General features: G+C 42.6%; 1 protein-coding gene across 2 annotated transcripts in view; it reads left to right on the forward strand.

The window, feature by feature from the left end:
* The window catches only part of polr3b (polymerase (RNA) III (DNA directed) polypeptide B), a 95,710-nt gene extending 74,314 nt beyond the window's left edge, over nt 1-21,396 (forward strand). For both annotated transcript variants that reach the window (XM_043709862.2, XM_087997074.1), the window contains 5 exons: nt 12,144-12,247; nt 14,501-14,667; nt 17,163-17,276; nt 18,875-19,048; nt 20,781-21,396. In XM_043709862.2, coding sequence (XP_043565797.1) covers nt 12,144-12,247; nt 14,501-14,667; nt 17,163-17,276; nt 18,875-19,048; nt 20,781-20,910 — 689 coding nt within the window. In that variant the 3' untranslated portion in view covers nt 20,911-21,396. The remainder of the gene's footprint in view (nt 1-12,143; nt 12,248-14,500; nt 14,668-17,162; nt 17,277-18,874; nt 19,049-20,780) is intronic.
* The last annotated feature ends 598 nt before the right edge of the window (nt 21,397-21,994 follow it).

The following is a 21,994-nucleotide window of genomic DNA, read 5'->3' on the forward strand; positions in this document are numbered from 1 at the left end:
TGCCCCAGATAATCTCTCCAACATTGTCCTGTACAGGGCAAACATGGGACCTGCCAAAAGGTTGCAGTACTGTGTGTGTGTGTAAGTGCAATTTGGAGACTTAGCCCGCAAAAGCAGCTGCAGCAGCACTCTTGATGGTGTCCCAGAGTGGGGGCAGGGGCATGCGGGGCACAGCGTTGGACGGGTTTATGGGGCAGGGGTGATGTTGGACGGGGTTGGGGCGAGAGGGCGGACGGTGTTGGGTGGGGTTGGGGGTTGGGGCTTGAGTGCTGTGTGCTGCTGCATTATCCTGAACGAGGAGCAGACTTTAAAATCTCCGAGCCCAGAGGAAAGGCATTTAATCGATTTACCGAATAATCGATTATCCAAACAAAATAGTGTCTGCCCATCACGTTCAGATAATCGAGGTTCCCCTGTGTACGTACTGAGTAAGGAAACCCTTCTGAACACCTGACAAAAACTGTTCCATCCAAACCATCTGCACTAAGGATTTTCCAGTCAATATTAGGAAAGTTGAAGTCACCCATAACAACCCTGCTACATCTGCATTTTTCCAAAATCTGCCGACCTATGTGTTCTTCAATCTCTCTATTGCTATTAGGGGGTCTGTAGTAAACCCCCAATTGGGTGGCTGCTCCTTTGCTGTTCCTAACTTCCACCCATACTGACTGAGTAGACAAATCTTCCTTGACAATCTTCTTTTCTGTAGCTGTGATGCACTCTCTGATTAGCAATGCTACACCCCACCTCTCTTTTTTTTCCACCCTCCCTGTTCTTTTTAAATGTTCTAAACCCTGGAACATCTAGCAACTATTCCTGCCCCTGTGAAAACCATGTCTCTGTTATGGCCATAACATCATAGTCCCAAGTACTGATCCATGCTCTAAGTCTTGTGCAGGCTTTCAGATTAGAGGGGTATGGCTGTTAGGGCAGTTGCATGTTCCTCCTGCATTAAAGCAGACACACTTTAACCGATCCCTTTGTTTCATTACTTGAAAAACCTTCCCAATAGATTCACTACATCCTGTCACTGCCCCATCTACAACTACCCCCCCTACCTCAGATATGTAACTCTGGTTCCCACTCCCCTGCCAAACTAGTTGAAACCCTTCTGAACCACACTAGCAAATCTCCCACTCAGGACATTGGTGCCCCTCCAGTTCAGGTGCAACCTGTGATTCATGTACAGGTCCCACCTTCCCCAGAAGGCATCCAATGGTCTAAGTATCTGAAGCCCTCCCTCTTGCACCAACCTCGCAGCCACGTGTTAAGCTGCATTTAACTGTGACAGGTGACTGTTCCTCACCTCACTATCTTGTGGCACTGGTAACAAACCTGAAATCACTACTCGTCCTGCTCTTCAGCTTCCAACCTAGTGCTCTGTAATCCCTTTCCTGGCTATATCATTGGTGCCCTTATGTACCACGATTTCTGGCTGCTTATCCTCCCCTTCAGAATCCTGTAAACCCAATTGGCGACATCCTGGCCCCTGGCACTGGGGAGGCAACATATCTTCTGGGAGTCCCATTCCTGACCACAAAATCTCCTGTCAATCCATCTAACTGATGAGTTCCCTACCACTAGTGCTTTTCAGTTCTCTCCCCTCTTTCTCCCCCCCCCCCCCCCCCCTTCCCTTCTGAGCCTCAGTGACAGAGACCAGACAACTATGGCATTCCCCTGCTAGGCCATCCCCACCAGCAGTATCCAAACAGTATACTTATTGCTGAGGGGAATGGACACAGGGGATCCCTGCTCTGTCCATCCGTTCCCTTTCCTCCCCCTGACTGTAACCCAGCTGTACATCCTCTCAATTTCCCCCTCAGCCTCCTGGATGATCCCCAGTTCATCCAGCTCCAGTTCCTTGACTTGGTTTTCGAGGAGCTGGAGTTGGGTGCACTTCCTGCAGATGTGGTAATGTCTCTCACCTGCCACATTCTGCAGGAGGAACATGCAACTGCCCTAACAGCCATACCCCTCTAATCTGAAAGCCTGCACAAGACTAAACAAGGAAGAGAAGAAAAGAAAAAAATGAGAAAACCTAAAAACTTACCAAGTTTACAGACTCTTACTAAGGTTAGAGGAAGTGGGTGGGAGAGAGGCCTCTGGTTTAGATCTCACCCACTTAAAACCTTCTCGGCAGCCCTCGCTTCTCTCTGCCCTCTCTCCTCGCCGCTCTGTTCAAACTGTTGTACCGAAAGCAATCTTTTGATTTAGCTGGTCCCATGAGTCCCAATTTTGTGCACTTGTTGTTTGTGTGAAATCTTATTGAATGCTTTTGACAATCCAATGTTCTACATTTGTTGAATCAATCACAGAATTATGAAAGGGCTGAAGGAGGCTATTAAGCCCATCACTGGTTTCCACATCCATTTTAAGATTTAATTGTTGCAAAAACTTCCCCCTTACAAGAAAACCAATGCAACAGATTTGCTTTGGAAAGTCCTCCGTTTCTTCTCTAAGAATAGTCTCTAGCATTTGTCTACTGCTGATTGTAGCAAACTATCCAAGAGTGATCAATTTTCTGTCTCCTTCGTTTTTTTAATTAGTTTAGGTTTGCAACTTCAACTCATTAAGAACTTAAAGAATTAACAAAGATCACATCAATGCATTTAAATCATTGCAGCTATGTTTTGGAAAGGATACATATGACTAGGAAGCAACATTAGGCCATTTCATCTTTCGAACTGCATGCAGTTCATGATGTGCTATTCGCAAAGTACCTTGTGTGCCATTTACAAGATGCACTGCAGCAACTCTTTGAAGGTCCACCTACAGCGTCGTCCAAAACGGCATTTCGACCACTTAGACGGACAAGCAGATTCGTGGACACCCAAGGTCCCAAACCAACACCATCATAACTTGGAACTGTGTGCCTATGCTTCACTGTTTCAGTCAGAATCCTGAATTTCCTCCCCCCAGCATAGGACTGCAGTGGTTTAAGAAATTGGATGACCACCATTTTAGGGACTATTGGGGATGGAAAATAGATGTGGACCTATTCACCGGATTGAAACCAATGCATCTCTGTAACGTACCATCTTTATAAAATTGTTCAGATACTGCTGTTCCTAACACCTATGTATGCCATTTGGCGCTTCATGTCTGATGCACCATTCAATAAGATTATGGCTGGTCTGTGCCCCCATCCCCTTAATCAAATGTTTACCTTTGATCATCAAAATTCTGCCCAACTCAGCCTTGAGTAAATGTGAAAACCTTGCCTCCACTACCATTTGGGGAAGCAATTTCCACACACTTACCACCCTCTGAGAAAACCAAATTCTCCTAATCACTGTGTTAAAAGGGAAACCTCTTGTTAAACAACATCCCATAATTTTATTCACCTCTACAAGAGAAAACAGCTCTGGGTATCATCACTTCATTCCTGATGAAGAGCTTATTCTCGAAATGTCTCCTCCATAAGCTCTACAAAAAAAAGTCTTGCTGACTGCTCTCTTTTGAAATGCATTAAAGGCCATGAAGTTCCTATATCTACAAGTGGATACAGATTAAATTTACCATAGAAAGTTAGAGCTTGTCAATTTCAGTCTCAGTATCCTTTCAAATGGATAGAATTTTAAATCCTATTTATTGTTGTGGTTCTGTTCGCCGAGCTGGGAATTTGTGTTGCAGACGTTTCGTCCCCTGTCTCGGTGACATCCTCAGTGCTTGGGAGAATCCTGTGAAGCACTTCTGTGATCTTTCCTCCGGCATTTGTAGTGGTTTGAATCTGCCGCTTCCGGTTATCAGTTCCAGCTGTCTTCCTGTTTGTCCTATGTAGTGTTTTGTGCAGTCCTTGCATGGGATTTTGTACACTACATTGGTTTTCCTCATGCTGGGCATCTGGTCCTTCACCCTGGTGTGTTGTTGTCTGAGAGTGGCTGTTGGTTTGTGTGCTGTTAGGAGTCCTAGTGGTCGCAGTAGTCTGGCTGTCAGTTCGGAAATGTTTTTGATGTATGGTAGTGTGGCTAGTCCTTTGGGTTGTGGCATTTCCTCGTTCCGTTGTCTTTCCCTTAGGCGTCTGTTGATGAAATTGCGCGGGTATCCGTTTTTGGCGAATACATTGTATAGGTGTTCTTCTTCCTCTTTTTGCAGTTCTGGTGTACTGCAGTGTGTTGTGGCCCTTTTGAATAGTGTCTTGATGCAACTTCTTTTGTGTGTGTTGGGGTGGTTGCTTTCGTAGTTCAGGACTTGGTCTGTGTGTGTGGCTTTCCTGTATACCTTTGTGGTGAATTCTCCGTTTGGTGAGCAAAACCAAAATCACATATCTGACCAGAGTTTGGGTTGAATTTGTGGTAAGACTGTTTGTTCTAATCTTTGCATTGCCGCTTCTGCTATGAGTCCAGAGATGGGTGAGCCCAAGGGTGTGCCATTGTAACCACCACAACACACACAAAAGAAGTTGCATCAAGACACTATTCAGAAGGGCCACAACACACCTGATACCCAGCATGAGTAAAACCAAAATCCCATGCAAGGACTGCACAAAACACTACATAGGACAAACAGAAAGACAGCTAACGATCTGCATCCATGAACACCAAATAGCCACGAAACGACATGACCAGCTATCCTTAGTAGCCACACACGCAGATGACAAGCAACGTGAATTTGATTGGGACAACACTACTATTATAGGACAAGCCAAACGGAGAACAGCCAGGGAATTCATAGAGGCATGGCACTCATCCACAGATTCAATCAATAAGCACATCGACCTGGACCCAATATAACCGACCACTGCAACGGACAGCTGGAACTGACAACCGGAAGCGGCAGATTCAAACCACTACAAATGCCGGAGCGCTTCACAGGAGGCTCCCAAGCACTGAGGATGTCACCTAGACAGGGGACGAAACGTCTGCAACACAAATTCCCAGCTCGGTGAACAGAACCACAACAATGAGCACCCGAGCTACAAATCTTCTCACAAACTTTGAATCCTAATTATTCTCAGACAACATCTCAGGCACTGGAAATTAACTTTTTAATAAGTATGCAGCCTCATTCTTTCAGATTTTAATGGCTATTATAATCTTCTAATGCATTTTTCTTTCTCTTTTGTTTGTTCAGTTTTAGTGCAGGCTAGGTACATTCCAACAAAAAATAAATCCAAGCTGGTGTTGTATGGATTATGACAGATGGAAAATATGATGACCAAAAAAAACTAGCATTTGTTTGTTTGCCCATTAGCTGAACTAACCAATGAAAATAATTTTGACTTGTGAAAGGTGGTGGAGATGATACCTCAATTGGTTATAACAGAAAATAGATGAGCCGAATGCGAAAATGTGACCTTTGCACCATGTGTTCTTGTGACACCTTTATCGAATGCTTTTTGATATCATTTTGAAAATACATTACATCAGTTCTCCTCTACCCACCGTAATATTACTTCACCAACAAAAAATTGGTTAGACCTTTTGTAAGGAGAAAGCGAGGACTGCAGATGCTGGAGATCAGAACTGAAAAATGTGTTGCTGGAAAAGCGCAGAAGGTCAAGCAGCATCCAAGGAACAGGAGAATCGACGTTTCGGGCATAAGCCCTTCTTCAGGAATGAGGAAGGTGTGCCAAGCAGGCTAAGATAAAAGGTAGGGAGGAGGGACTTGGGGGAGGAGCGTTGGTAATGCGATAGGTGGAAGGAGGTTAAGGTGAGGGTGATAGGCTGGAGTGGGGGTGGGGGCGGAGAGGTCGGGAAGAAGATTGCAGGTCAAGAAGGTGGTGCTGAGTCCGAGGGTTGGGGCTGAGATAAGGTGGGGGGAGGGGAAATGAGGAAGCTGGAGAAATCTGCATTCATCCCTTGTGGTTGGAGGGTTTCTCGGCGGAAGATGAGGCACTTTTCCTCCAGGCGTCGTGTTGCCATGGTCTGGCGATGGAGGAGGCCAAGGACCTGCATGTCCATGGCGGAGTGGGAGGGGGAGTTAGTGTTCAGCCACGGGATGGGTTGGGTTGGTTGGTGCGGGTGTCCCAGAGATGTTCTCTGAAACGTTCCGCAAGTAGGCGGCCTGTCTCCCCAATGTAGAGGAGGCCACATCGGGTGCAGCGGATGCAGTAAATGATGTGTGTGGAGGTGCAGGTGAATTTGTGGCAGATATGGAAGGATCCCTTGGGGCCTTGGAGGGAAATGAGGGGGGAGGTGTGGGTGCAAGTTTTGCATTTCTTGCGGTTGCAGGGGAGGGTGCCGGGAGTGGTGACCGACTCAACACGGGCATTTACTATAAACCGACCGACTCCCACAGCTACCTAGATTACACCTCCTCCCACCCTGCCCCCTGTAAAAATGCCATCCCATATTCCCAATTCCTTCGCCTCCGCCGCATCTGCTCCCAGGAGGACCAATTTCAATACCGAACAACCCAGATGGCCTCCTTCTTCAAAGACCGCAATTTCCCCTCAGACGTGGTTGACGATGCTCTCCACCGCATCTCCTCCGCCCTTGAACCCCGCCCCTCCAATCGCCACCAGGACAGAACCCTACTGGTCCTCACCTACCACCCCACCAACCTCCAGTCTCTTATCTCAGTCCCAACCGTTGGACTCACCACCGCCTTCTTGACCTGCAATCTTCTTCCTGACCTCTCCGCCCCCACCCCCTCTCCGGCCTATCACCTTCACCTTAACCTCCTTCCACCTATCGCATTCCCAATGCCCCTCCCCCAAGTCCCTCCTCCCTACCTTTTATCTTAGCCTGCTTGGCACACCTTTCTCATTCCTGAAGAAGGGCTTATGCCCGAAACGTCGATTCTCCTGCTCCTTGGATGCTGCCTGACCTGCTGCGCTAGACTTTTTGTAAACCTATAATTGACTTTGCCTGATCAAATTGTGATTTTCTAAGTATCCTGTTGTATCACCACCTTTAATAATGTGTCTTAGTACCTTTCCTATGATAGATGTTAGGCTAATGACCCTACAGTTTCTTGCTTTTTGCTTCCCTCCTGTCACTAATAAAGATGTTTAATTATCTGTGCGGTCACTCTTTTAAGTCTTTTGTGATGCAGGGTATTTAGTCTTGACTTTAGATGTGGTAACTTTTCTAGCACCTTTTCCCTGATTATTGCAAATGTTTCAAGTTCATTCGTCCCTATTACTACTTAATTTTCAGTTAGCTTGTGAAGTTGCCCAGATAAGCACAAAATACCTGTTCAAAAACTCCACCATTTCTTTGTTTTACATTATCAATGCCTAGATACGTTCTCTAGAAAACTAAAGCTAGCTTTAGTTACTCTTTTATGATTCAATTACTTGTAGAAATTCTTACTATCTATTTTTACTCTACAAGTTGGCTTTTTTTTTGTCCTCTTCTTTCTGCCTTTTTTTTTTGTTGATATCCCTTTGCTGTTGCTTAGGTTGACATGTCTGGAGGATATTTTTATTGCTTAGTTAATTAATTTTACCAATGCTATTTCTTCACTTATGCTAATTTCCAGGAGTTCTTTGTTAGGTCATTGAGTTGAAACGCTAACTTTCTTTCTCTTTCCAATGAGTCTTCCAGATCTGCTGAGCATTTTCAATATTGTCAGACCCTTGGTTGCAAATTTCTGTTTGTTCCTCTGCTACAGAAATACATAAAAAATATTTGTTTAATGTGTATTCCATTTCTTTACTCCCTATTATAATTTCACCTGTTTTTGTCTCAAATGGGCCTGTATTTACTTCACAAATCTCCTCCTGTTTGTATTCTTCCTTTTTATACATTTGCATTGTTTCAGTCTGTTTCTAGTCTACTCATTAATTTTTCCATTTTCCTTATTAATTTCTTGTTAAATTCTCAAATTCTCTCAATCCTGAAGCTAACTACTCTTTCTTTTTTCTTTTTGACAATGTTATCAGCTTCTTTCTTTGGACCAATATTATCTCTGGCTCTTGTTAGACATGGTTGGGCCAATTTTTCCAAGGTTCTGGATTAGTGTTGCTGGAAGACCACAGCAGTTCAGGCAGCATCCGAAGAGCAGTAAAATCGACGTTTCAGGCAAAAGCCCTTCATCAGGAATACAGGCAGAGAGCCTGAAGGGTGGAGAGATAAAGTGAGAGGAGGGTGGGGGTGGGGAGAAAGTAGCATAGAGTACAATAGGTGAGTGGGGGGAAGAGATGAAGGTGATAGGTTGGGAGGGGGGGAAGAGGGTGGAGTGGAGAGGTGGAAAAGAAGATAGGCAGGTAGGACAAGTTATGGGGACAGTGCTGAGTTGGAAGTTTGGAACTGGGGTGAAGTGGAGGAAGGGGAAATGAGGAAACTGTTGAAGTCCACATTGATGCCCTGGGGTTGAAGTGTTCCGAGGTGGAAGATGAGGCGTTCTTCCTCCAGGCGTCTGGTGGTGAGGGAGCGGCAGTGAAGGAGGCCCGAGACCCTCATGTCCTCGGCAGAGTGGGAGGGGGAGTTGAAATATTGGACCACAGGGCGGTGTGTTTGATTGGTGCGGGTGTCCCGGAGATGTTCCCTAAAGCGTTCTGCTAGGAGGGGTCCAGTCTCCCCAATGTAGAGGAGACCACATCGGGAGCAACAGATACAATAAATGATATTGGTGGATGTGCAGGTAAAACTTTGGATGTGGAAGGCTCCTTTAGGACCTTGGATGGAGGTGAGGGAGGAGGTGTGGGCGCAGGTTTTGCAATTCCTGCGGTGGCAGGGGGAGGTGCCAGAATGGGAGGGTGGGTTGTGGGGGGGGGGGGGGCGTGGACCTGACCAGGTAGTCACGGAGGGAACGGTCTTTGCGGAAGGTGGGGAGGGAAATATATCCCTGGTGGTGAGGTCTGTTTGGAGGTGGCAGAAATGTCGGCGGATGATTTGGTTTATGCGAAGGTTGCGAGGGTGGGTCCAGTTTCCAGCATCTGCAGTCATTGTTTTTACCCAATTTTTCCAAGGGGTTTTTGTCCTTTAAGTGAATATATTTTGTAATTATGTATAATTGCTTTAAATACTAGCCATCGCTTGTCCATTATCATATGTTTTAATCTAGTTTCTCAATCTATCTTTCCCAACTTGCCCTCATCCCTACATATCTAAATAATGTAAGCTTGAAGACCCTAGTTTCAGGCTTAACTAAATCACTCGTACATGATACGAAATTCCATCATATTATAGTTGCTCTTTCCTAAAGGCCTCTTTATTACAAGATTGTTAATTAATCCTTTTCATTGCACAATGGATGAAGTGTAACATGGTTGGCTCCTACTGATCTAGAAAACTATTTTGTAAGCATTCTATGAATCCATCCTCTACCTATTTATAGCAAATTTGTTTACCCAATCTGCGTGAAGATTGCAATGCCAACATGACTTGCAATATTATCCTAATTACATGTACCTCTGGTTTATAACTGGCCTAATCCTATTGTTTAATGCTGTTTAAACTTTTACATTTAATTTGATAATTATTTCCAAATTACTTGCTTCGGTGAGAATCTTGAGAATTCTCATGTCTAAGTAATCAGAATATGCCCAGTTCAAAGTGTGGGAACAAATTATCTTCACGTCTTTTGGCTTGATTGGCTTCACCAAGTTTACTTTTTAAAAAACAAAACGTTGCTGCAAATTTGACAAATGCTCCTACTAGAATGCAACTTTTTTTTTCTAAGAAGACCCTGCTTTTTAAACTCTCATTGGTCATTGTGACTTTGCTGTGAAACGTGAAAAGCACGAACAGTTATAAAATGCCCTGCAGTGCATGTTTTCAGATACAAGTCCTGAACTGGTAACCTTGTGACCTCCCAATTAAGTATGCAAAACAGTTACATTACCATTTTATGGCACATAATTGCCTCCCACAAATACAATCTCCAGTGAAATAGTAAATGCAAACTGGGTTACAAAGCAGCCCTTAACCCATTCTCTCCATTTGCAGCGTTGAAAAGGTTCTGTGCTAATTGTTTTATAATAGCTGTCCACAAAAGTATTTCAATCTTTTTGTATTAATTAGGATTTGCTACCTTGCGCTGCTTTATGTAGATAGAAAACACAGCTGAGCCTAAGGTAGAACTTTTATAGCAAAAATGAAATTGTTAAAATAGAAACATTTTACCAGAGTGCAACAATATACAGAAATCAAAGTAGCCTGAGATTCTGGTAATAATTTTGACTTTCACCGCATTTGGTAATGGCCTTTTTTTTAAGGTTTTTTGACAAGATCTCGCAGCTGTGATTTCAGTCATTCTCAAATGTTTTTTTAAAATGTGTAATTTCCTGACCGTCCACTGAAAATCCTATTGCTTTTCTTAAAATATTGTTGCAGCATTTGTTTTTAATAAGTGGTGTATCCAATCTGCGAAGGCAATAAAATAGACTTGTGCAATTAAATTGGGGAAATGTTATTAAAATCCCTTAGATATGGTTAGCCCTGTCAAGCACTTTCACTGGACCACAATAGGTTAATTATTTACTTTAGTCACCAGTCTCTTCATCTAATGAAACCCACAGCTGTGTTGGATCTGTGCTTGGATGTGTGGATCCCATTGTTATGCAGCTCTCCAAAGGCTACACGCTGCCTCTGATGGAGCAGCCTCGCTTCTTTCTGTTTTCCTGCCTTTCTGTGTCAATTTCATGCATCTTTTATCATTCCCTTTCACACAAAACAAACAACACACACTGGCCCTCTGTAGCCTTAGCAGTCTACATTTTCCACAGTCTGCTGCTATTCACAGTTGTGCTTATTTCACCATACAAGAAGGTTGTGTGAAGTTTTCCCAAAGATGCCTATTCACCTGTTAGCCCAGAAGCATTGGTTAGGGGACTGTAGGGTCTTGGTTCTAACCCCCTTTGCTGGGTGTTCATTGTGTGGCCTTCCCATTTCACCCCATCCAGTCCCACACATGGGAATTCATAATTTTGTGAATGGCCACTAGATCTTCCTGGCTAACTGTAGGTATCACCTGTGATTCAAGTAATTTTTTCTATTCTTTGATAGATTCTTTGTTTTGATTAGATTCCCTACAGAGTGGAAACAGGCCCTTCGGCCCAACCAGTCCACACCAACCCTCTGAAGAGTAACCCACCCAGACCCATTTCCCTTTGACTAATGCACCATAGGCAACTTAGCATGGCCAATTCACCTGACCTGCACATCTTTGGACTGTGGGAGGAAACCCATGCAGACGCAGAAAATATGCAATCTCCACACAGACAGTCGCCCGAGGCTGGAATCGAACCTGGAACACTGGTGCTGTGAGGCAGCAGTGCTAACCACTGAGCCACCGTGCCGCTGGTTTTAAACAACTGCTGCGATGTTGCAGCAATTAATTTGCTTAGATGCTGGGTACATTCTACTTAAGAGTGGAAAAAATTCACACTCAATCCAACTTTTCCATTCTTCGAGTTAGAGAGTCATAGAAATGTACAGCATGGAAACAGACCCTTCGGTCCAACTCGTCTATGCCGACCAGAGATCCCAACCTAATCTAGTCCCATTCTCCAGCACTTTGGCCATATCCCTCCAAACCCTTCCTATTCATCTAAGCATCCAGATATCTTAAATGCTGCAATTGTACCAGCCTCCAGCACTTCCTCTGGTAGCTCATTCCATACACGCACAACTCTCTGCGTGAAGAAGTTTCCCCTTAGGTTCCTTTTATGTCTTTTCCCCTTATGAAAATATTAATTCTCAGATTGTGACTGACCTTGCAGAGACTGATACTTATTATAGAGCAGGGCTCAATGGGCCAAATGGCCGCCTGTTTCAAATTCTTGTGTGCCCATCATGAACTGTTCTGCTACAAATAAGTGACTTTGTCAGGAATTCATGGCATTGGTATGGGATAGAAATCACTTTTTGTTTTCACTGATGCCAGCTCTTTATTTCCAGATTGGTTTAAACTGAGTTCGACAATTGAAATTGTCATGAACTCCCATTCTCCCGATTTTAATCCCTGACCTTGGTCAAAGTAACGTAACCATTTAACCATAGAATTAAGATTTTATCATCCAGGGATGGTATGAGCAAGAATAGTCAAAACATTTGAGGAATTTTTTTAAGTGTATTACCTTTCAGAATCTGATATGCAAGTGATCATGTGGAAATGAGCAGTGTGGTTTGGAAATATATCTGTGTTTACAGAGTCTTTGTAGCATGCCAATGATTGGATGGTGCATTTGTGACTAATTGCAAAAGATACTAAAAAACTGTTGCTGGTAAAGCTCTCTCTCGCTCCCTTAGGTGTCTGTGGTTTGATTGTGCCTCAGGAAGACATGCCATTCTGTGACAGTGGAATCTGTCCAGACATCATCATGAATCCTCACGGTTACCCCTCCCGAATGACAGTGAGTATGGACCGCCGTATTCTGTGCAACAACCGTTTACTGCAGGTGTATTGGAACAGATTTCCCATAAGTAAATGGAACAGAGGCCAAAGTTTTAACTGGAATAAGAAACATCTGTGAAGGGATTCTCTTTGTATGGCACTTTTTGAAAGTTGGATCACCAAGGAGCCGGTTACACTGCTACTTCAGTACCTATTCTGCTATATGCCTTAACACTGAATTTATAATTTAAATCTAAAATGGGGCTCAACTTGCATTGATATGAGGATTATTTTAGCACTCCAAAATGATATTGTAAGTCCGATTCACCAGTTTTCAAAACCCTTCGGGTTCAGTTTAAATACTTGGACATTTTTAACCTTCCTTGGGTTCCCTTTCGCATTAAACAAATAGGAGTTCTGCATTCGCCATATTCTAAATGTTTAATATTGGAAAAGGTCTCTAACGAAGTGTGTATTGAGGCACTCCTTGACAGAGTAGTTAGATTTTCCAGCCAGTCAATAAAGAAGCAATGCAAACAGGGCACTTTTCTAGTATAGCTCAGGCAGCAGCTGGGATGACCAGCATCATGGTAGATATGCACTGAAAGACTTGCAACACATTCTGTCTCAACGTTAATGAGAGTTTAGTGGGAGAAATTGGCTGAAAGATTTTCCCTGCATCCTCAACTCTGAAGATACGTGGTTGGCTTTTAATTGCAAAAAAGCCTGTTCGCACCCCAGTTTACAAAATTCTGAAACTTTCTTCCCAAAGAGAATGTTGATTCTAGAGGTAAGTTGGGACTTTCAATATTCAAATGAATAGATTTGTGTTAGGTAAGACTATCAAAGAATATACAGTTTAAGGAGAATAAATAGATTTGAGGTACAGATCAATGATGGTCCAGTTTGTGTGTTTGAGGTGTTGAAAGACCTGTTCTTGTTTCAAAGCATCATTGGTTATCGGAACTATCTATTTGTGCTGTCAAACTGTAGACCTGATGTATGGACTTTTTGTTAATAATGTCACCTGCCATTTAATCTTAAAAAATAAAGTCACAAGAGCATTCATTGGAGTGCATGCCTCCACCACACTGTATTAATTCAGCGTTCTTGCGGATGCACAGTTTTTAAGTGAGGCTTTTTCCCATCCCTGTAGCCACAAAGTTGCGAAAATAAAGATTTCTAATTAAGTGGTTTCATCTCTGCTTTAAAGTCAATTTGTATCCAGCAACCTAGTATGAAAGCTCAGGTCATATATTTTGACAGCTGTAACAAATTCTAGTATGACAGCTGACACAGTCAACAATATTCTCAATAAATCAATGCACAGTGCTCTAAAAACAAATCGATTTACCCATTTTCCATTGTTGATGGACCCTTCTTAAAAAAAAAAGTTCCAAGATCTGGATCCACAGTTTTTGATGAGACGTAAGCCCACTGAGACATTCCATGTCTGTGTGTACTGTGTTTTGCTGAATTCTTGCCCAGTGTATACAACTAATGAGCAAATGTGTTGCCTCTTTCTCTTTCCCCCCCCCCACTTCCCGCTGGCAGAAATGAGTATGATTAAAATAGTTAAATTATTTATACTTTTTTGAAGGCATGCCAGGATTTTTAAAAAATTGTTGTTGTCAAACGTGACACTGACAAGGCTAACATTTGTTGTCCATCCATTGGGACAAAAGAGACCAGAATCTCTTGTAATCAACTTAATGAACACTCATCTCTTACCTTGCATAAAACTGAAACAAAGGGGTACGATTTGCTGGGATCAAGCGAAAGTATAAATTCGTGTCTGTTTTTAATGTTGGTGAATGTGTTACAGTCAGTCAGAAAGGAAAGGGACGGTTGCTGGGAAAAATACATTCGGAAGGGCGAGAGAGAAGATGGGAAGTGCCATGGAAAGTGAATTCCAATGGATGGGTGGGGTAGCTGAATAATATAGATACAGAGATTTCACAGTCAGGAGGATGCATTGGGCCATCTTGTTTACACTGGTGCAAATTTCTTGCCTTTTTCCCAATACCCTGCTCACCATTTCTATCTGAATAATAATAATAATCCAGTGTCCTTTTGATGGGATGGGAGAGGTTCTGGGATGAGGGAGTAACTTTGGAGTGGTTGGGAGTGTGTCACTAACGTAGAGTGAAACCATGCAATAGCTGTAATTGAAAGCTAGGCTTGAGAATTGGGGAAATAGTAATCATTTCTGAATTCTGGGGCTTTCCAGGATTTGTGAATATGTTACTTCCTGTCATTTCCTTGTCTCTAGGTTGGTAAGTTGATTGAACTGTTGGCAGGGAAAGCTGGTCTCCTGGATGGCAGGTTCCACTATGGCACTGCCTTTGGTGGCAGCAAAGTAAAGGATGTTTGTGAGGATTTGATACATTATGGTTACAATTATCTTGGCAAGGATTATGTAACCTCTGGAATCACTGGGTAAGTCTGTTTCATAAATATTGATCTTGATGTCCTGTATTTTAACTAGAGAGTGTGGTGCTGGCAATGCACAGCAGGTCAGGCAGCATCTGAGGAGCAGGAGAATTGATGTTTCAGGCATAAGCCCTTCATCAGCAATATTTCTCCTCGTACTGTATATTAACACCACTAATGCCATTCTAGACTTTTATGGTGAGAATAGAGATATCGGATAGTATTTCTGAAGAGAGAAGTTGTGGAGAGATTTGACAGAGGTTCAAAATCATGAAACCCTTAAACACGGTAACCAAGGAGAAACTGTTACCAGTGATGGAAGGATTGGTAACCAGAGGAGACAGGTTGAAAGTTTTGCAAGCAAAACTGGGGGGAGAATTACATTTTTGTTCCATCCAAGCTGTCTGAAAGAAATGTGTATCTGATAGGGACAGTATCTTTCAAAAGGGAATTGCTTAAATACTTGAATGCCTTTCATTAACAAGGGGATTGAGTTTAAGAGCCACAAGGTTTTGCTGCAACTCTATAAAACCCAGTAAATGCAATTCAATAAAATGGGGTGGCACAGTCACTCAGTGGTTAGCACTGCTGCCTCACAGCACCATGGACCTGGGTTTGATTCCAGCCTCTGGCGACTGGCTGTGTGGAATTTCCACATTCTCCCTGTGTCTGTGTGGATTTCCTCTGAGTGCTCTGGTTTCCTTCCACCATCCAAAGATGTGCGGATTGGGTGAATTGTCCGTGCTAAATTGCACATAGTGTTAAGGGATGTGTAAGTTAGGTACATTAATCAGGGGTAAGTGTAGAGTAATAGGTTAGGGGAGTGGGTTTGGGTGGGTTACTCTATAGACGGTCAATGTGAACTAGTTGGGCCGAAGGGCCTGTTTCCACACAGTAGGGATTCTATGATTCTAAACCCTGGTTAGACTGCACTAGAATATTGTGTCCAGTTCTGGTCACCTCATTATAGGAAGGATGTAGGTGCTTTTGAGAGGGTGCAGAGGAGATTTACCAAGATTCTGCCTGGATTGGAGAGCTTCTGTTATGAAGAGAGGTTAAATGAGCTTGGGCTTTTCCCACTGGGAAGAAGAAGGAAGAGAGGTGACTTGATAGAGGTATACAAGGTAAACAGAAGCATAGAGTAGATAGCCAGATACTTTTCCCCGGTGTAGAAATGGCAGTCACAAGGGGTCATAATTTTAAGGTGATCGGAGGAAGGTATAGGGGAGATGTCAGAGGTAGGTTCTTTATGCAGAATATGGTGGGTCCATGGATTGCACAGCCAGCAGAGGTAGTAGAATCGGAGACATTAGGGACGTTTAAGTAACTGCTGGACGACAGTACATTGAGGGATGTGTAGGTTAGGTTGATCATACATTAAGGTAAATGCTGAAGCACAACATAGTGGGCCAAAGTGCCTGTATGTTTAATGAAGAGGGAAATGTGCAGGGAAGGAGTATGGCTAATTCAACTTCTCTGAAAAGAGCCAATGCCAACCTGATGGACTGAAAGGCCTCATTCAGTGCTGCATTATTCTCTGATTTGACCTAGATACTCTGTACAATAATATGTAATAGTAACAGTCAATATAACTGGCTGTTAGCAATGAAAGTATATATAACCTTTGCTGCAAAGTATACAGTTTTATCAATGTGTCTAAACTGAGACATTACAGCAGTGGGAGCTGCCTCTTCAAAGTCAGCTTAGATCTTGAATCCTTAAACTCTTTCAGCACTGTGCAGTTCTGAGGAAATGCCACACTGTCAGAATAGCAGGTCTTTTGGACAAGACAAAACAAAAGCTCCGTTTGTCCATTTATTTAGATTTGATTTATCCCATAGCGCATATGCTGTCTGGAGGAAGGTTCTCCTAGTGTCCCAATCGATACTTATCAAAAACTGATCACTTAGTCATTGATCTTACTGCTGTATTCCAATTTAATGCTCTTGATGTCTACACTGCAATAAAAAGTGGACTTCATAAAGCACTTCATTGCACGTGTTGACTGTAGTGTCATAAGCACATAAACATCCAAGTGCCATGTCTGACATTTTAAAAAAGTGAAGATTAAAAGTATAGAGTACAAATTTGCTGAACGCTCAAGGAAGTTAAGAACCGTAGTAAAAGTGATTAATCCATATTTTGTGTTAATGTTTCGAAATATTCTTGTGTTTGATTTAAAAAAAAAAATCTAATTATGAAAGCAGAGATCTAGGCAGTTAATAAGTACTAAGATCCTTAAAATGTTTATTGAGTATAATGAGACAGATTATGCTGAATTTGTTACAGTTGGGCTTCAAAAATTATTTTTATTCATTCATTCTCTGGATAGCGGTATCACTAATAGTCATCCTCGATAAAGCTGTGATTGTATGCCACTTTGTTCCACTACAGTCCATGTGGTAATGTACAACAAGTCTCTCACCCACATGCTGTTAGTTTTGTGCTCAGGGGTGCCTTGTAATCCACTTCCTCCTATCACCTTCCCTTGTCTTTGCCAGTGAGCCATTGGAAGCATACATCTACTTTGGTCCTGTGTACTATCAGAAGCTGAAACACATGGTGCTGGATAAGATGCATGCACGAGCGCGAGGTCCCCGGGCCGTCCTCACCAGGTGAGCTCTCATCAGTGTTGAATTAATATTGTCTCATTGCTTAATAGTCCAGCTGCAGGTCATGGAGATCTTCAGTTGGTCAGCTGACTGGAACCGTTCCCATTGTATATGGTTAGAGATAGGGATCTGAAATTGAATCTTTGGATATAATTTAGCTACTGTTGAAAAAGAAACCAGCAGTCAAAGCTTCCCAGACTTTAGTGCAAGTGTGATTGCAGGTATGTAAGGCACACATCCCAAGGCTCCAGTGGCAGATCTTCACAGGCAGCCTGTCCCTATGGCTCTCCACAGCAGGCAGAACATTGGATATTACCTCATTATCATCAAGTCCAATATTAGATGTGATTCCACAACTGGGAACCACTTTAAGCAATCCTGATTCTGCTAAGAATTACACTTACAAATGTTTAAAGATTGTTAGTCAGGCTTACAGTGTTACTCACTGACGTATGTTAGAAGTTTCACACAGGGCACGTGAGTGAGTCACGCTGCGGATCTGATTGAATCCAAGTTTGAACAAGTTGGATCTATATCCAGTGGAATTTAATAGAGTGAGAGGTGATCTTAATGAAATATTCAAGGCTACAGGATAAGATGGATACCAGGAGGGTGTTTCTTCAGGGAGAAACTAAAACTAGGGACATGGTTTGAAACAGAGATGAGAAGTTTCTCCTCACAGAAAATTGTTCGACTGTGTAATTTTGCTCCTCCAGAGGTGAGTACAGGTTGGGCCTGTATTTATTCAAGGCTGACTTAAATAGACATTTGATAGACTGGTGAATCAGGAGTTACTGGGTCACGCAGGAAAGTGTAGATTAGACCATAACCAAATCAGCCCATCGAATGGTGGAACAAGCTCTTGCTCCTGTATTCCTTTTGAAATTTGGTATTCTTGCAATTCTGTCCTGATGTGTGCAAGATGAAAAGCTTTGACAGTAAATCCTTTTCTTTAGCAGCACTGAAGTTGTGTACTATCAAACAACAACTTAATTTGGCATTCATTGAAGTTTCAGTGAAGTATGTAGGTGTTCAAGTTGGGTAAAGTGCCCATAGTTGCTAAATTACTCACTGATATGTAGGCTAGGTGCATAAGTCAGGGGTAAATCTAGGGTAATAGGGGAGGGGGAGGGGAGTGGGTCTGGGTGGGTTACTCTTCAGAGGGAATTGGTGTGGGCTTGTTGGGCCAAAGAGCTTGTTTCCATGCTGTAGGGGTTATATGATTCTATGATAATGTACTAAAATTTAAAGTAAAAGGGACAACGTTGGGGATTGGACTAAAAGGTTTTGAGATAAACTGCAGAAGGATATTCAGCTCATTAAACTTGTTTGACCATTTGTTTGATCACTGATCCTCAAATCTACTTTCCTGCCATTTCCTGGAAATTGTTTTAGAAGCAGTTCAGAGAAGGTACAGTCAAGTCATTCCTGGGATGAAGTTCTTATCTTCTATATGTTGAATCTCTACTGATTTAAAAATCTGTCTACATCAGTAAGATCCCATTGTATAGATACCTGTGTTTGTACTGTGTATGTAATTTTGCAGTTTGCAAGCTTCGTTATCTTAATTTCATGATGATTCTCTCAATTTGACCTGCCAGGCAACCGACTGAAGGACGATCACGAGACGGAGGTTTGCGTCTTGGTGAGATGGAACGAGATTGCCTGATTGGTTATGGAGCCAGCATGATGCTGTTGGAGAGGTTAATGATCTCCAGTGATGCTTTTGAGGTGGATGTCTGTGGACAGTGTGGTCTGCTGGGATACTCTGGCTGGTAAATACATCTACTTCCATCCACTTGTTGCTAAGAAGTGCCCTGAGAGCATTAGCTATCTTCACCCCATAAAGCATTGCTCATGGTTGAAGTCGCATCTTAGGTTAAGATATAAAGTTCTTGTTCAAAGAATTGGGTCCAAATCACTCTGTTCTGCCAAATCAATGCAATGCTAAGAGGGTGCTACTCTTCTAAAGGAGGGAGAAAAGGAGTAAGAGTATGCCACATTTTCAGAAGGCCAGCACTATCAGAGGGACCACACAGAAGCAGGGCTGAGCTTCGGTGGGCCAGCGCTGAGGGAGTGCCGCGCTTTTGGTGGGCCAGTGCTGAGAGAGGGTCAGCCATTCAGAGGAATTATTAAATCGCCCTCCTGTCTAATGGGTGGGTATGACTGATCCCACACCACATTTTCGAAGATGATCAGGGAAAATCTCTCCAGTATAGTGTGGCAGATAAATATCCCTCTCTGCATTAAACAGATGATCGGATCACTATCACACTATTGTTTCTGGGAGGTAGCTGTGTCCGAATTGGCTGGTATATTTTCTACATTGAAAGCTGGGAGCACTTTCCATTGTGGCAGGTGCTATTGAAATGCAAGCCTTTCTTTTGTTAGGCCTTGGGGCCAGACAAATTAATCTTTCCCACAGATTGCCAGATTTATTGGTTATTAACTTCATCACATGACAGGATGGACTTAACCTGACGGTGAAGTTTGTGTCAAGGTTGCTACACTACCATAACCTATTTGCTGTCACTATCCTGGTTCTTTGAGAATGTGTGTTCTAAACATTTTAACTGCATTTAATGTTTATCCTATGTGCAGAGATCTTAGATTTTCTTGTTACTTGGTTGTGTGGTACAGTTTATCTGTAGTGTGTTCAGAAAATAGTAAATGCTTGAGTTTTCTGGAGTATGGTTTTAATCTTCACAATAATATTCAGGATACATCACTCAATAAGTATAATTAATCACAGCTCATAGAATTATTACAGCAAAGGAAAAAGGCCATTTGACCCATTTATGACCATTCTGCCTCTCCCAATGTCCCTGGACATCTTTCTTGTCCTGAATACATAGAAAATGTAGAAAATTTTACTTCACAAGAGTAAACCATGACCCCTATTCCCACTGATTACACTGGGCAAAGAACAAGCTACCTAGCCTCCTCCCTTTTTCCAGTACTCCAGTCTATTTTGTACATGGCATCAGTTGCATTTTAATGCATCAATTAAAAATTTAATTTGAAAATGAGGGTGAGACAACTTGAGTTTGTCTTGCACTAATGTTGAAACTGTGAACCTGCTGTTTGTAATTTTAAAGGACTGGGTTTTGTGCCACTACCCTCTCAGGCAGTGAGTTCCAGACCTTCACCAAACTCTGAAGAAAAAGTGGTTTTCTCATGTTCTTCCCCCCCCCCCCCCCCCCGATCCTCCCATCCACTCTATCCAGACCCCTCATGACCTTGTGCACCTCAATCAAATCTCGCCGCCTCAGGCAAAAAGATTCTGTACTAGTGAATTAGAGCTGTAATGGTTTGCATAGTTTTCTCTTTTACATTTTACAAACACAGTTGGATTTATCTCTGTATGATATTGCCATGTGAAAAACAATACTTCCTTCTGCATTCCTGGGAGGTGACTGATTTTTTTTTTTAAAAATTGGAATTAGTAAGATTGTTTTACACTACCGCATTTAATGCATGTGGTTTGAGGATGTTTTGTCTTTTTAGGTGTCATTATTGCAAGTCATCGTGTCATGTCTCCTCTCTGCGGATCCCGTATGCCTGTAAACTACTATTTCAGGAACTGCAGTCCATGAACATTGTGCCCAGACTGAAGCTGGCCAGGTACAACGAATGATCTGTTCTGGAACATGAGGAAAGTGTTTAAGCAGAAAAGCAAGAATTCTTGCGGCACAGAGACTTTCTCCTGAGTATCAACTGGCTGTAGAGGAGTGATTGAAAACTGCGATATATCTGTTTTATGCTCCCTGTTCAGCTCACGTTGGCAAGGAGAGGAATTAATTTGCTGGTGATTGATGGGCTGAGACAATACAGCAAAACTGACTGTAGCTGCCTTCATAAAGGTCTGGCCGGTTCTCGAACTGAGGGAGCAGAGTTAATGCAGAGCCTTGTGTTTGTTCACTAAACCACCCAACATCATTCACTTATAACCGCCACAGCTGGGAGTAGCTGAGTGGCAGACATAGCCTTGAAGAAGAATTGGTTTATTTGATTTAATTTAAGTTTTGAAAATGTTGGAAGGTGGCTACTCATCATATTTTATTCTGTAAACTGTTAGTGCATCAATTAAAAATTTTATTTTAAAAATGAGGGTGAGACTTGAGTTGGCCTTGCACTAATTTTGAAACTGTGAACCTGTTATCTGTACTTTTAAAAAGAAAGGATTTTGAGGGAAGCCTTTCAGTGCTAATCAGCAAGATAATGGTGATCTTTTACCCAACTTTACCTTCCTGCATTATCCTAATATTCATCAATTCCCTTAGTGACCAAAAATCCCACAATTTCTGCACTGAAAAGAATCGATAACCGAGTACCAGTGGTCCTCCTGAGATAGAGGATTTTGGAAATTTCTGTGGTGACATCCAGTGAGGACTTTTTGATCAAACAGCTGTGGGAGAATTCCATGCTCATCATACAGAAGCTGTCAAGGCTAACATGCCCTCGCACTGTACAGAACTTTTAAAATCCTGTCAACCAGGAGAAAGCAGGCAAGGAAGAAATGTTCACTTCATTTCCTGGCCTGTCAGGAGGTTAATCTGCCCAGTAATTTGTGCACTATTTTGTGCATGCAAGGAGGTGACAACCAGTGGGATTGATCATGGCTGAATTTATGACCATCTTATTTCCATGAGTGATAAGTTCTATTATTGGTCCAATTTACTGATGACTTCTGCCCTGAATAGGCTAAATATTAGAGTCAT

The sequence above is a fragment of the Chiloscyllium plagiosum genome, unplaced genomic scaffold, assembly GCF_037043375.1.
Source record: "Chiloscyllium plagiosum isolate Xiang-an unplaced genomic scaffold, Cpla_swu_hap1 HiC_scaffold_19, whole genome shotgun sequence".
NCBI lineage: Eukaryota > Metazoa > Chordata > Chondrichthyes > Orectolobiformes > Hemiscylliidae > Chiloscyllium > Chiloscyllium plagiosum.